Source organism: Erpetoichthys calabaricus, chromosome 12 (assembly GCF_900747795.2).
Source record: "Erpetoichthys calabaricus chromosome 12, fErpCal1.3, whole genome shotgun sequence".
NCBI classification, from domain to species: Eukaryota; Metazoa; Chordata; class Cladistia; order Polypteriformes; family Polypteridae; genus Erpetoichthys; species Erpetoichthys calabaricus.
Genome location: NC_041405.2, coordinates 90139711 through 90156686, shown reverse-complemented (window position 1 = coordinate 90156686; position 16976 = coordinate 90139711). Strand labels below are relative to the sequence as shown.

Below are 16976 nucleotides of genomic sequence, written 5' to 3'. Positions count from 1 at the left end.
CTTTCTCCATTACAGAGTGGCAGGCAGCACCAGTTGCAAGGCAAGAATTAACACTGGATAAGACAACACCAATCCTAATGTGTACTGGAGCAAACCAAACCCAAAATCTTACAAAAAAATACATTCTCCCAACGCTACGAGGATGCAGCCAATAGCAATAACCACAATGCCACCACCACAGGAATCCGTGACCATAAAACAATGAAATTTAAAACAAACACAACGACTTTAATGCTGCATGCTACAACATGTCAGTATTCATGATTATGCAAGACAGATCAAATGCTATCATCTCAGTCTGGATCCATACTGTTCCACAAATTATGAATTTAATGCAACCGCGGAATACTTACATGGCCGTTCCTTGCTGCATCAAATGCTTTAGGCAGCATATCATTTTCTTCACAAGTGATAGTATAAAGTTGTCTAAAATGAGAATGCTCTGAAACCTAATCGCTAATGTCATAATGGTATCCTAATATCGGTGGATGCCTCTCGATGTCTCAGAGGTTGGAGTTTGAAACAGTCAGTAGCAACATTTAGTGCTCTTTGCTGTCTAGTTCTTCTCCATCACCAGTGTTTTCTTCATTGGCCTCTTTTTCCTCTTTACTTCGTTTGTTTTTCTTGTGTTTGTGACGTCTATGACTTTCTCCTTCCTCACCTTCATGCTGCTTTCTGCATATATGAAAAGGAAAAGGAAAAAAAATGTTGGTGCTCCAAATTATTTAGAACACGGTGAATGATAGATAAATATGCAGACACGGCACTAGGGGTTTTTCGTTTCCTTGTATGTGTTGTGAAACATACATGTATACATGACCAAATAATTATCAAACGTTTAATACAAAGAAACTTTCCTAATTGTAATTTAAGAACATCTAAGTATATGGGCCATGCTTTCAGCTGTTGGATACAACTGCTTTTTTTAATACATTACATTTCAGAACAGCACCAGAGTAAGTTAACGAAGTTGGTAACTTTAAACAAATCCTACCTCCTGGAAGATTTGTGTTTACTTTCATCTTTGTCACGATGCCGTCGCTCACGGTGCCGTTCCTCTCGGTCTCTGCTGCGATCCCGAACATGATGATACTCGCGTTCATATTCATAACTCCGCTCCCGACTGTAGTATCGATAGCGTTCATCTTCACTAGATTATCGAAAAAAATAAAACAGGAGAGAAATCAATATGTTGCTCCAATTGTTAAAGCTTACTTGACATCGAGATTTTGCGCTTACTTGTTATATTCATTGCCAGCTGGCGTGCGGTCTCTGTCTCGATCTCTTTCTCTGTCTCGATCTCGGTCCCGATCTCGGTCCCTTTCTCTGTCTCTGCGTGATCCTTGGTACTCCCAGTGGTTGTTGTTGGAATTGCTGCTACTGTTATCGCTTGTTACCCAAGAAGTGTGGGAAGAGGAAATTGGAGGATAGCTGACAAAGCTGGAATCTGACACAAGGGGAGAAAAATAGAATGATTATACAATATCTTTATGCATGAAATATGGCCAATACAAAAATTTTAAAAAGTTTCTAAAGAGTCGAGATTTAGGTATTTTCAATAGTTCCCTCTAAAATAGAGCATATTTATATTTTTGGGACAGTTGAAAAATACCAAAAAAAATCCATATATCACTTCCATGAAGGCTTAAAAAAACATAACTAGTGGATTTTGTTACACAGTATAATGAGTTTTACTGATATATACAGTTATGGATGACAGAATATGTTTAACAAACTCACTACTACATCTGTGGAAAATATGCATATCTGTTTATTTAATAAATATAACTTTTAAAAATTATTCTCCGCATACCACAAGAAGTGGTCATTGAAAAACTGTTCCTGTATTTTTCCATTTTGCATAAATACATTGATTTTCGAAAAACTACATTTCTATTTCTAATTAGGTTTATTCAAATAAAAAACACTTCGAAACAACATTAAAATTGCAACGCAATACCCTGAACACTTGCCTCCAGAAGTGTAGCCATATGGAGGTGGTGGCCGATTACTATAAGCAGATGTTTGACTTCTAAAAGAAAGGAAGACAGAATAAACATCCATCAAATGAAGATGATGCTACTGTTTGTCACAAATCTCCTGTAAAAGATGTCTTTGATCCAATTTGTATAGCTAATGTTCTGCTCCAAATACAGTAATAATTAACACATACATTTATGCATGCACTAATGCTATCAAATTTTGCATGATATGAAAAATATTGCATTATTGTTTGGATCAGCATTTCCATTAGATTTAACTGCCAGCGCATCAATCAACAGAATACTGTAACTCAGACAACCGAAATGCTACAGGGTGAATAAACAGATTAATCAGTTTGGTTTCAAGCCACATTTACTGTATACCTCTCTGCAGTTGGGCTCTGCTAAATGGGAAGTGATTCATATTGAAGACATGCTCAGGAAGAAACTCACCCGTCCAGTGTGGGGATCAGAAGAGAAGGGGGAGGAGCCATCGGCGGTGGAAATAATCCTGAACAGAGCAAATAAACATTAACAATTAGGTAGCCAAGTTCATTTAACTAACAGGTTTGAGAATTCTTTTGATAGACTGACGCTTTTAAGATAAACATGCTTATTACTAGCACTAACGTTTGTTTCAATTGAGAGTCCCAGAAGTCGGAATTTGCCCCCCTAATTCATAAAAGGACAAACCAGGCCAGACATGGTGATTAAAAAAATCTTAACTTTGTCCTTAAACATTTTTATTTTCCAAAATAAGACAACTACTTTTAATTTCTAATGTACATAATCTGTGAATCAGTTATTGAATTTTTCTGAGATCCAGCCATAAAGCCTGAAATTCAATGACTGCATTTTTATTTATACAAAAATATGAACAAGTTTTCCTCAGCTGTATCACAGCATGTGATATAATATAAACTGTAATGTCTCTGCCTTAAGTAATGCTGTTAGGACACATTGAATACCCCTAATGTTGACAATGGGCGGCAGAGATGAAATGTGATCTACAATACTACAGGCCTATTTTGTGAGGTATGGGCAACTGAAACAGAAGTTCCATTAAATAGGGAAATTTCTTACGTATCTCGTGATTCATAGCATTAATTTTACTGAATAAGCAATTGTTTGAAAACCATTTAAACAGCTATGTCACTAATAAAAAATAAGACCAAAAATAAACACTTAACAGATGTACAGAGGGGAATTTTACATTTGCAAGTTTTTGTCCAGAAAGTACAAAGTTTTAAAATGTTCTTATGTCAAATTAAGAAAATATATATGTCAAAGTATATTTCAACAGAATGCAAGGCTGGTGACAAGATGGAAATAATAAAAACACTTAAAATAGTACTTCAAATTTATTTTCTATTGCAAAGTGTCAAACCAGATATTTTATTCCTAATTATAGGAAAGTGAAAATGGTTTACCAGTTTCATTAATTAAAAATAATCAAACTTACCTGGAATAGTTGGTGGGGGCATTCCTGTTAAAATAAAAAGCATTTCTGAGCGCAGGTGGTTTTTTAAAACCACTTTGTATTTTAGTTATTATTTTATTTCTCATTTCTGACTGAAAGGTTAAGATATTAATTTAATTACAAGTTTATATGTAATGTTATATTTACAGTTCAAGGGAACATATCATTTCTTTTATTTTTGCACAGAAAGGTAATCTCTTTTAGATATTTGTATATGTAGCCTAGTATTACTCTTGATTCCTAAAAATGCAAGTAACACTTGCATTCCAAACTGGCTGACAAACAGCTCAAACTTACACCAGATCAACACCTCCCTTGATCCCGTCTCTCACACATCTACACTGTGTCTCCGTCGTCATCACATACTGACGGTTTCCCGCCTCTGGGCTTCTCTTTACACAGACATAACAGGTATCTTTTTCTTAAAGATTTGTCAAGTCTATGCCGGGAAACATCTAACACAGTCATTCCCTAGCCAGGGACAAGAAGACTACTTTAGACAGCAGGCTACATATTGTGGGATGTGAAGTAATTAACAGCTCCTTTGTAAAGAAGACACTAATCCAGTAATTCACACGGGTCATTTTTACTTGAGGGTCAAAGTCCCCCTCCCTGAGGAAATGGCCTGTTAATATGGAGTTTAAGGGCTTTTTGTACTTCCAATATGTCAAACTCACTCGTCGCAAATCATGACAAAGAATGACTCACTGCAAATCTAACTAATTTTAAAATAAAATCTCTGATTTAGCAAGCAATTGTGAACAGTTACAAAAATCCGTAGCTTTTTATAATCAAGAAAATTATTATTAAATGAAATTTAGAAAGCATTACAAACAGAATACATTTTCAGGTCATGTGTATATTACAGGTACATGCGTCTCTCACCTTCCTCTAAACTTATCCTTGTATCCACAGTGAAGTATCAAAAGTGAGCACCATCCCCTCCCTTTTAATATTTAGCTGTGTTAACAACATTAAATCATAATTTACTGTATTTAACTAATATTTCAGCTATTGGTCAACAAGAAAAATATTTCAAGAATTCAAAAATGTTCTACATTCATTGTTTGTTTTTGTTTTAACAAGTACAAAGTAGCTATTGTCCTGCTGGAAAATGAACCTTCTCCCAAGCTCCAGGTCCAGACTGCAGTAGGTTTTCATCAATTTTTGCAGTCTGTCTTTACAAGTCTTCAGAGCAGTGATGTACAAATGTATCTCTGTAGCATGATGCCGCCACCTCTCCCTCTACACTAATATACAATGCTCCCCTTCTATTAAATATAAAATACTGCTGAGAGGCCAAAAAAAAGGTTGGTTTTGAGTTTGTCGAATCCCAGAAACATTTCCACTTTTCCTCCCAATCTCACACATTCCTTGTGCTAGTTGAGATTTGAGGTAACTTTAATTTTTTTGGCTTTCACTTTGTCAACTTTCCCCCAAATCTCAGATTTGTTAGGCACTTTAGCATGCATAGTTTAGCATATGTGAACAGCTGTAATTCTTTTACAGTATTTTCTTGCCCAGATATTTGGTTTTGTTAAACTGACATGTTTTTAACATTTTATTGTGCACATCATTATGTTTTTTTTTTTACATCATATCACTTTGGCCTTAGTACTTTGCAATAAGCATATCTGAAATATACTTTGAACATTCATTTGTCTTCATGCTGTCTTATCAATAGACAACATGCTAACCAACTGTGGCACCTTCTATATGCCATGCTTATTGTTTAATAAACAATACGGAAAACTCTAAGGAATTTCTTTTTATTTAGATCTTGTTTTAATCTCTGGCACAAAAAATAAATTCAATTTCACACACTCAATACAAACTTCAAAGGCTGTACCTTTAATAAGGTATATTGAATTTGGCAAAAAACAGAATAAGCCAAGTATACTGCAGCAGTAAGCGGTTTAAAGCAAGTCTCATTTTTGTACCTAACCATAGCCTTCTGTGAGATACCTGGTCCTATGGTGAGTTAATGAGATCTGATGAAGTTCATTCAATTGAAGCATTGCATCGGATGCATTTCACATGTATGTTCAAGCTACTCATTAATTAGGAAGTAAGAAAACAAAGACTTCAGTTGTCCTTGTTTATGTTGATTATGATAAGAAGTGTTCTGAAGTCATTAGATTTAAAATTTTTTCTTAGATGATAATCAGTCCATTCATCCCTTTTTGGACTTGCTTAATTCAGTAAAGCTACAGCAACCCTTACAAGGCACAAAATGCTGTTAATTCTGGCCAGGCTTCCATTTCTTGGGTGGGACACACTCACTCATTCAGGGCCAATGTAGAGTTGCTAATTTACCTAATGTGCACAAAGACTAGGGGAGAATGTACAAGTTTCTCAAACAGAATGACCAGGATGGCTTTCAGACACAGTCTACTGTAACCATCTTGAGGTGCCATCTGTCTCGCATGATAAAGCTCAACATGAACACGGGGAAACTGCTGAAATTCAGAAATTCAACATTTTTTCAACAACATGCACAATATCTTTTGATTTTTCTTTTATTTTCCCCAGGAGTTAAAAAAAAAAAAAAAAACACAAATGGAGGACAAAACATCGTGAACAACAATAAAGTGTAAGATATTGTGAAGGGTTGGTTTTTGTAAGTTTTTAAAATTTGGCAGAACATTTTGTGTAAAAGCATGAAAAAATCTAACTTTGCACTTTCAAAAATAATTTGATCAATGCAGAGAAAAACAATTTGAGCCTCTAATTATACATTTTGAACAGATTGTTAGGTTTTATGGAAAGCTTTGTGTTCTTGCTTTTTGAGCAATAGCTCTGATAAAGAATAATGAAAAACAGAATTACCCAGCTTAAACCAAGGCATCACACTCCATTAATCCTTCACCATAACCCTATCCAATAAATATCTGTAATGTACCGCAGGGTTTTTAAATAAAGATCACTCAAACTGAAATTGCACGTATTGCTTGGTGTACCTCATGAGCATACCTTATTATTGCTTCAGAATATTTGGACTGGATGTCAGTGTTACATGCATCTCTTAAAATACAGTCACGAGATGATCTGATTAGATTACAACACAAAATCTTGCTAAGTTTATCACAGAAAGTTGCTCTTCTCTATCTTAGAATATTGTGCCGGCTTTACACTTTCTTTTAAGCTTTTGCTTCTCATAGAATACCAGAGCTTTGATATTATTGGTATTGCTGTCACTTCAAGTCAATTGCATCTGCTCTTTCTTTGTAGTGTTTGTTAGGGTACTTACGTCTAAAGCTCATTTATTCATGTGGCTGAATATCTGTACAGGTTGGTCAAATTTGACTGTCATTTGTGCTCAGTCAATATGCTAGTATTCTGCACTATTTAGCCCTGAAGTACAGAGCACAAACTAAAAAGAAATCACAAACGCAAAGTGAGTTCTATTTAAACAGAAAAATGTTTGCTCCAAAAGTGAATGGAATTTAAAAAAAAATCACATGTCCACTACATATAGGATGCATTTAATAGAGTTCTGTGCAATTTATAGAGACTTGGTCTAATTAGGTATTTTTTCTTTAAACCAAATGCTGCACAATTTAGAAGCTCAAAAATGAATGCTTGCATTGTTTTCTGAGAGAGCATTGAATTTCAAACTCCTGTATTATTTAGAAGGGACCACTCTTTTTACAGAGGATGCCTTAATGTAAAGTGATGCACTATTTATACAGTGGTGCTCTATTTAGACAACAGTCATCTAAAATAATATTAGTGCTGTGCTTAAGACATAAGAACTCTACAATGACTTGAAAACAAAGTATAGCTTATTTCAAACTATTCTTTCAGTTTTTTTTTATGTGTTTGCTTTACTAACGTACTGAAACACCTATTTTTGCAACTGGAAATGTCATATCGTTTTGTGTGTCAATAAACATTGCACAACTAAATAAAAATGGAATATTTTATCTCTAGTACCAAATGTTATGTTTTGATCATGCATTGATATTTTGGGGCTTTCTGTCCTTCTCCAGAAAGAAGGAAAATAATACAGCAAGTACAGTGCTTTTATGAAACATTCTGACATCAACAAGAAAAATGATCCTGGATGTTCATCTTTAGTAGTTACAATAACTCATCTATGCTGTAATGGCTGAAGAAATAAAGGAAAATTGCCTGAATGACCCGGTCAGAATGGGAACAACTGATGCTAAGCCTTCCTCTACATCTGTCTTTTTCTATACTTCTCCTCAGTGGCAAAATGTCTAATGTTTTCTTTAAAATCTACCGATGCCTAACATGTAGTCTTTTTCCTGCACCTGTCTATTACCGTATTTGCCTTAAAACAAAGACTGTTCCTTTTATAAGAGCAGACATTTACCTAATCCCAATTCTTCTCTACCATCCCCTCCACAAAAACATATTGCCCACTACCAGGATAAGAAATAATATTTCTTTCAATGAGCTTTTTTTCCTCCCACTAATTAAAATCCAGGTGCACTTCTAAACAATTAATGACATTTTGTAGCAATTCAGAAACACAGTACAATAAAAGTCCAAACATTTGGATGCCAAAAATTCAGAGCACCTAAGAATGTGGACTTTTCAAAAACTCAAATTTTTTAAAATTGCTGGACCTTTGTTTATGAGAGTGCATTGCAGGCACATGATTGCTACAGATGCACAGTTGCAACATGGACCACAGGGATGAAAAAAATTGAAAGTTTTAAACAAGATGATATACAAAAGTGTCCAATCAACAAGACCTGCAGTAGACACAACAGAAGCTGAGATAGATGAACAATACACTTATTTTGATAGATGACACATTCTATATTTGTTCATAAATAAATGAACAAAATATGCCTGTTCATCCCTTCTTTATTATTCTTTAAATTTGAATTTAGAAATACTGCCCAAGAATTCTGAAAATCAGAAAATCCCCCTGGATTTTTGGACTTAAATTACATTAATTTAAATTGTATGCTGGTGACACTAATTACCACATTATTGCTGTAAAATAGTGCAAACGTAATACTTTATCTTTACTCTGGCTTCCAGTTAAGCTTACATACACATCCTCTCACCTGTTGTCAACTGGTCATAGTTTAACAAAAATATTAATAGACAAATATTGTAAGGTTCTATTTATGTTAATCAGTTTTAAAATGTTTTTTAATTTTGTGTGTTTAAACAAATATGTATTTTTATGACTATAAATTATGTAATTAATAATTTGTAAAGTTTGCAATTGCATTTGTATGACACCCAAAGCCTACACTTAGTGAAGAATACTATACAAAAATAAAATGAATAATATTTTGTGTCTTTAAATTTAAAAAATAAAAAAACAAAAAAAATCAAGTTCTTTTAGTTGGTCATGTGGTAACGTAACACTAAACACTTAAATCAAAAGGCTTGAATCTTAGTTTAGAGGAATTCAACTGAAATTTACATGTAATTCTTTGACATGGATTCAGAAGTCAAATTCAAGTTCAAGTTTACTGTTACATATACATAGTACAATGAAATTCTTACTTGTATGAACTAGTGACAACAATACAATGCCAACAACTACCGAAAAAAGACAATGAATACAGCACGCGTTGAATGTAACATATCTACAGAATATACACAGTATATACAATATAGAAAAGAATATGTATTTGTCACTACTTTAGACTGTTGAGTAAACTTAGATCTGTGGATCAAAACTGTCCCCGAGTTTAGTGGTGTGAGTACTAATGATCCTGAACTCTTTATCAGAAGGATAGAGAGAGAAAAGTGACTGTACATGATGGCTGAGATCTTAAATAATACTGTGCACCTTTCCAGGACAGCATGTGTTATATAATTCCTGAACTGAATGGTAGCTGTGTGCCACTAATATCCTGTACCACCTTCTACAGTGCTTTGTGGCCCTGAGCCAAGCATATGCCATAGGATTATATTATGCAGCCTGTGTGTGCACCTATAAGGTTGGTTAGCCTAGGAGCAGACATCTGGACTTTCCTCAGATGTCTAATGAAGTAAAGGCATTGCTGAATTTTCTTGACTAGCCAAGATGTGATATACTCACATAAAGTCAACAATGACTGCAAGAAATGTAAAGCTGCTGACCTTCTCAGCTGTACTCTTCAAAGACAAATGGGAATGTCACTTGTCTCCTGCTTCATGATCTCCATGACTACCTAGATAGTTTTGCTGGGAAACAGGACTAAAGCTGTGTCAAAATGCACTCTTTTCTGTAAGCCATCTGATCATGGTCGGTATTATGGCTTACAATTGTGGTTTCAGCATGAAGGAAGGGATACTGCCAATCTGAATTCTTAAGCTTTAGGATATTAAAAAGTAGTTAATTTAGTTGTCTCAACCCCAATTGACTACTGTAACTAGTTACAGTAAAGCAGTTCAAATTGTTCATTTACTAAACTACTTTTAATTGAAAACACAGTAGCAAGGATCACAGCCAGAACTTAGAAGTGTTATCATATAACTCAGTTTTTAAAGTACTCCAGTGACATTCAATTAAATTTAGAGCTGGTTTAAAAATCCTGCTTGTCACATATAAAGTTGTTTAAAGTTTATTCATCCTTTACCTTACAGAACTTATCAATGCCTATATTCTAGGACATGCATTGCCATCTCAAGGTACATGCCTACAAGCAATTCTCAGGATAAATGTAACTAGCATAACAGGCAAAGGCCTTAACTATAGGACACCCAGACTCTGGGATGATCTAATAATAATTAGAGAAGCCCCATCAGTATCTTTATTTAAGTCAAGGTTGAAGACTCATTACTTTAGCATACCATTCAATTAACTTACTTTGTTTTTTGTTTCACTAAAATCTTTTACATTTATTTCTGTTCTCAGTGGCCATGGTGACATTTTGTCTGCCTTGGACCAGATGCATTTAATGGACACCTTTTCAGACATCTTCCGTTTAAATAAAATTCTTATCCTTTGATTGTGGAATGATCCTTTTCAAGATGCTGTTTACCTCTGATGGCTTGGTACTTGGACATAAACCCACCCTATATAAACATGTGTATTTATAACAGTAGTCATGAATCTAGCACACTGGGTTCAAATCCAGCCCCTGGTCATTGTCTGCACATTCTCTCTGTGTCTATGTGGGTTTTACTCTAAAATTTACAGAAACAAGCATGTCAGGTGAAATGGCAATTCTAAATTGAACCATGAATTAGTGTGTTTGTACGCAGTGATCAGACTGGCTTTTCAGTGTTGCCTCCCATCTCTCAAACAATTGGGACAGGCTCCTGATCTCTGTAATCCTCAAGTGGATTAAACAGGTTTAAGGTATGTATGAATATGTACATTTTTCTATATACTGCACAATGTTTCTCTATTTTTCAATATTGTTTTTGTTTACATTGGATTTCCTTTTTAATCCATTGTGATTATTGTTTAGCACAATGGGCTCATCAGTACAAATGTGCTTAGTAAAAATATAATGAATTCTGCATGACATCTGACAACTCCAACTTAAGAACTTTTTGACCCTTCACTATGCAATGTCTAGCATTTTTCACTGCTTGCTTATAGATGTCCTTGTATCATGCCACATTCATTTTTACCACAATTTAAAGTATCTCCTCTTCTTCTCAATACCTATATTAGTATATCAGTAGTCATTCTGTTTCAGCCTACTGTGGTTGTCCTATCAAGCAAAAACAAACAATTTTTCTATCATATTCAATAAAAGATCGTTCAATACATCACTCTTACCTCACAGATCAGATATGTTGGAAGCTTTGATCACCACTGCAACCACTGAGTTGGACACTTTATTGTCCACATCTAAATTTAGGGGCATTTAGCTTCTGAAAATGTTTCTTTCTCAATCTCATTTTGCATATGACCAAAATATCTCTAACTGTTCTTCTCCAGGGAGTTCCTATACATGTCTAACAAATGCTGCTTGCACCATCACAAATAAATGTTAATAATAATAATTCTTTGCATTTATATAGCGCTTTTCTCACTACTCAAAGCACTCTCTACGCAGGGAGGAACGGGGAAGTGAACCCACAATCTCCTTACTGCAAATCAGCAGTGTTACCACTGTGCCACCTGCATGGACTGTGACAACTATCTTGCCTTCTCAAACATGGAGTTGTGCAAAGTAATTCCCATTGCATCACCAATCTTTTGAATCCTCCTGTGCTCAGCGGTATGCATACCAAAGCCGGAATCTTTGTAAATCCCCTTAGAATAATATGCACATGCTTCCACATAACTATTTTGATGACCAGCCAGCACTACTCTTTCATTATCTCGCCAAAAATTTATTCAAAAATAAAAAAAATCCTAAAACTCATCTTTTCCTTATTTGGCCCTGAAAATGTATTTTTTTAATATATTATTTATCCAATAATAAAATCTAAAGCTATAGCACACTCAATATCTTACTACTGCCACTGTGTCCACTTTTTCAGTTACAAATATAATGGACCATAATGGTTTGACCATTAACTGCTTTCCTTGTGCTTCCATTAGACAATCTTCTGTTTAGTGATTCTACTACTTCATCTAATTTTTTTATTTTTCGTACCTCCCGAATAGCCCTCCTGAAATTTCTAAGGTCCAGCATTGTCACAAACTGAGCTTGTGCCCACTCTGGTACAACAGGGTTCCTCATTTTTCTATTTCTCATACAAAGGATGGGGTGCCAACAAGGTACTGAAGGTTCTTCTAATGTATGCCTTGTATCACCCATTGCAACGGATGTCAAACAGGGATTTTAAAGCAGGATGCTCTCCCTGACACCAATCTCTTTGAACTGCCTTTTACAACACACAGACAGTAACTCACCGTCACTCTATGAAAGGCAGCTAGGCTAAGTCACTAACCTAAATTATTTATGACAAAAAAATAAAAGTTGGAACAGCTTGAGCAGTTTTATAATGATGAGTAATCACAATTTTGAAAAATGTGCAAGAATTCAACAATATGTGAAAATGTTTAAATTAATGTAGACTTTTTTTTAACTACACAAAATGTTATCATTTACAAGTCACTGATAATATTTTTAACTATTTATTGCAATTCACAGTAGAATATGAATGAGAAAAGGTAAAGTGATTAATCAGTTGTGAGGCAACAAAACTATATGTTTTATTACCATTTCATCCATAATTATTTTAAATAATACTCGTATCAACTCTGTGTTCTTTATTTTATAAATAAAGCAACAAGAAAATTTAAAAAAAAGGTTACGTGAAGATAGCTTTAAATATGTTTAAAAAGATTTGTCAATAAAATTGGCAAACCCTATCTTACCTGGAGGGTGCAGTGGAGGAGGAACACTGGTAATGGGAGGAGGAGGTTGCAAGAAGTGTGGGGGTGGAGGTGCAGCAATGGGAGGAGGTGGTGGAGGAGGCCCGCTGGACGGTGTAAATTGCTGTGTCTTGTTTCCGTGGTCTCCAAGAACCTAAAAGAAACCTCAGGGTTACTACCAAATAGTAATTAAGGACACTGGGGGTACAACAATTAAGAGATACTTGATGTCACTTAGATCTCAATGCCTTACAGAACCACTTTCTGTAACTCACTACTAACCTTGCATTCTATAGCATCATCCCCCCACCTTTAATTGTGTGGTCATCTTTGATTAAAAATGATTAAAAAAAAACAAATAGGCTCATTATAGAATGTCCCTCTTCCTATACCCATCTAACCACTCACTTTCTGAAACTGCTCTTTCCATTACATATGAGTATCAGTTTCAATATTTACTGTGTAAATCCATAATATACCTTACAAAGCAATATTCCTAATGTAGAATATCGTTCATTTCCAAAATTATGACCAAAATTATTTGCATAACTTCTACTTTGTATTAAAAATAAATATTCTCAGCTTTAATCTGCAGCACTTATGTTTCAAATTTTACATTTTTCTCATTTAAAACTGCCATTGTCCATAATTTGAAACTAGTTCTACCTATTTTAATGGCAGTTTTCTTATTATTGTTTTAAAACTGATTGTGTTTAATTGACACTAGGTGTAATTGTTATTCCTGCTACCTCTTGGGTTTCAGTTCAGTATGTAGTTATCTTTATGAGGTGCCAGCACATTCATACAGGTTCTGTGTGGGTTTTTCAGCCCATATCAGAAAGACAGTACATATTAGATTAACTGGTGAAATAGACTGATATGGATTTGCATGTAGGTGGACACTGGCCAACATTCATGTATTGTTCTTGTATTACACTCAGTTAGGCAAGGATAGGCTCTGAACCCCATGACTCTGACCTGGATTAGGTTGGCTTGAAAATGTTATTTTACTTTATTGCCACAATGTCAGTTGCATGGAATCTGAAATGGTAAAGCTATTAAATTGGTAAAGCAATTAAAATATCAATACAAACTTTTAACCAAAGGGCAACTGTTATTAATGATCATTCCTTAAACAACTAATTTAACAAGAACTAACTTGTACATTTTCATTAACTTCATGTAGAAGACAAGGTCAAGAAAATAACTTCATGCATTTCAAAGTATGTAGGTAAGTATTGTTCTGAAATCTGTTCTATATTCTTATTTGAAGAGCTTATGGTTTCACAGCGGTTATTGGTCTGCCTCTAAATTGGACCTGTACATGTTTGTGTGTTGTGGGAGTAACTGTAGACACACAACAAACAGGAACCCTAACCAGGGTTGATTATTGCCTTGTACTGAAAACTGTCAAAATACTGTGGTTCCCCACATCATTGCAGTTGAATTAGTTTATCAATTGAACAAAACTATGTTGTAATTCATTTATAAAGTTTTTTGTGACAAATTAACTATGAAATGTATTAAATATAAAGGGAAGTGACTCATTCTTGTGTATAAGCTGTTCTGAGTTTGTATCAGACTGACAGTATACACTGCTTAATAACTCCCGGGTACTACATCTTAATAAACATTGTTACACTGAAAGAATAATCAGAAAGCCAACCAGAAAGCAATCTTTTTATCACTTTGTATTTTTTCCATTTCTTACTGAAAACTTAATGAAGTTTCCTACACTTTTAGCAATGAGCAACTTTATTTAGAACCCAAGCAGGTCAGATGAGACTAAGTGGCACATTTTCTTCTTTGGTTACAATAGGTGTGATTGAAACAATAATTTATAATTAAGAAAAAAATATAATCCCATTTTGAAATATACTTTTACAAATTCAAGTAATGCAAGCAAATACAAAAAAATACAGTGGTGTGAAAAACTATTTGCCCCCTTCCTGATTTCTTATTCTTTTGCATGTTTGTCACACAAAATGTTTCTGATCATCAAACACATTTAACCATTAGTCAAATGTAACACAAGTAAACACAAAATGCAGTTTTTAAATGATGGTTTTTATTATTTAGGGAGAAAAAAAATCCAAACCTACATGGCCCTGTGTGAAAAAGTAATTGCCCCCTTGTTAAAAAATAACCTAACTGTGGTGTATCACACCTGAGTTCAATTTCCGTAGCCACCCCCAGGCCTGATTACTGCCACACCTGTTTCAATCAAGAAATCACCTAAATAGGAGCTGCCTGACACAGAGAAGTAGACCAAAAGCACCTCAAAAGCTAGACATCATGCCAAGATCCAAAGAAATTCAGGAACAAATGAGAACAGAAGTAATTGAGATCTATCAGTCTGGTAAAGGTTATAAAGCCATTTCTAAAGCTTTGGGACTCCAGTGAACCACAGTGAGAGCCATTATCCACAAATGGCAAAAACATGGAACAGTGGTGAACCTTCCCAGGAGTGGCCGGCCGACCAAAATTACCCCAAGAGCGCAGAGACGACTCATCCGAGAGGTCACAAAAGACCCCAGGACAACGTCTAAAGAACTGCAGGCCTCACTTGCCTCAATTAAGGTCAGTGTTCACGACTCCACCATAAGAAAGAGACTGGGCAAAAACGGCCTGCATGGCAGATTTCCAAGACGCAAACCACTGTTAAGCAAAAAGAACATTAGGGCTCGTCTCAATTTTGCTAAGAAACATCTCAATGATTGCCAAGACTTTTGGGAAAATACCTTGTGGACTGATGAGACAAAAGTTGAACTTTTTGGAAGGCAAATGTCCCGTTACATCTGGCGTAAAAGGAACACAGCATTTCAGAAAAAGAACATCATACCAACAGTAAAATATGGTGGTGGTAGTGTGATGGTCTGGGGTTGTTTTGCTGCTTCAGGACCTGCAAGGCTTGCTGTGATAGATGGAACCATGAATTCTACTGTCTACCAAAAAATCCTGAAGGAGAATGTCCGGCCATCTGTTCGTCAACTCAAGCTGAAGCGATCTTGGGTGCTGCAACAGGACAATGACCCAAAACACACCAGCAAATCCACCTCTGAATGGCTGAAGAAAAACAAAATGAAGACTTTGGAGTGGCCTAGTCAAAGTCCTGACCTGAATCCAACTGAGATGCTATGGCATGACCTTAAAAAGGCGGTTCATGCTAGAAAACCCTCAAATAAAGCTGAATTACAACAATTTTGCAAAGATGAGTGGGCCAAAATTCCTCCAGAGCGCTGTAAAAGACTCATTGCAAGTTATCGCAAACGCTTGATTGCAGTTATTGCTGCTAAGGGTGGCCCAACCAGTTATTAGGTTCAGGGGGCAATTACTTTTTCACACAGGGCCATGTAGGTTTGGATTTTTTTTTCTCCCTAAATAATAAAAACCACCATTTACAAACTGCATTTTGTGTTTACTTGTGTTATATTTGACTAATGGTTAAATGTGTTTGATGATCAGAAACATTTTGTGTGACAAACATGCAAAAGAATAAGAAATCAGGAAGGGGGCAAATAGTTTTTCACACCACTGTATTATGCAGGTAGAAAATTAAGGAACGCATAACAGTTTTTTCCTCATGCTGTATTTGCCGGTGGCACTAAGCCACAAACTCATATTCTGATTCTAACATTTGGAGGAGACTGGAGTGTTGATCAGTTTTATATTGAGTTGCAATTAAGGAAGAATGGAAGGTGTTGATAAAGGAGCAAAAGAGGGAGTTTTAAAAACATATTTAGATCACTATTTTTTTCATCACATTCTATTACTATAATAGAAAACAAAAACAACAATATTAAATATAGTCTTAATTCCCACAGTGAATTTAAATACCTTACATTTTGATTACATGACATCATCCACATAATAATAATAATAATAATAATTCATTACATTTATATAGCGCTTTTCTCACATGTAATTCTAGCAATTAATTGAAAGAAACAAATATTTTTTACTATGCTGTTCCATTTTATATAAAAAGCTTTGAGGTTAATGAATTCAGAACTGTGCAGCTTGCCTCAGCTAAACACTAATAATAAAGAAAACTGAAATATAATAGCTTTCAAAATCTGTAGCTGTATAGGATAGATCAGTACTGTGTTACCATACATTCTGTACCATTCATGTTTACTTAAAACTTACTTAAAATTTCATGATATTCACCTCAAGATACCCATCTAATTAAAATCCAAAAGTGAATATTTCAGATAGTGGGAAATATACACAATATGTGGTTTCCCTAACT

At 35.0% G+C, this 16976-nt stretch overlaps 1 protein-coding gene across 2 annotated transcripts in view; it reads right to left on the bottom strand.

Annotated features, from left to right (window-relative positions):
- Positions 1 to 202: 202 nt before the first annotated feature.
- The window catches only part of LOC114662399 (pre-mRNA 3'-end-processing factor FIP1-like), a 41454-nt gene continuing 24680 nt past the window's right edge, over positions 203 to 16976 (bottom strand). The window contains exons 10-16 of one of the 2 annotated variants that reach the window (XM_028815844.2): positions 12728 to 12878; positions 3445 to 3468; positions 2436 to 2493; positions 1974 to 2032; positions 1240 to 1447; positions 995 to 1150; positions 203 to 675 (exon numbers count right to left, since the gene is read on the bottom strand). In XM_028815844.2, coding sequence (XP_028671677.1) covers positions 540 to 675; positions 995 to 1150; positions 1240 to 1447; positions 1974 to 2032; positions 2436 to 2493; positions 3445 to 3468; positions 12728 to 12878 — 792 coding nt within the window. In that variant the 3' untranslated portion in view covers positions 203 to 539. The remainder of the gene's footprint in view (positions 676 to 994; positions 1151 to 1239; positions 1448 to 1973; positions 2033 to 2435; positions 2494 to 3444; positions 3469 to 12727; positions 12879 to 16976) is intronic. The other variant, XM_051934952.1, reaches the window with a different exon arrangement.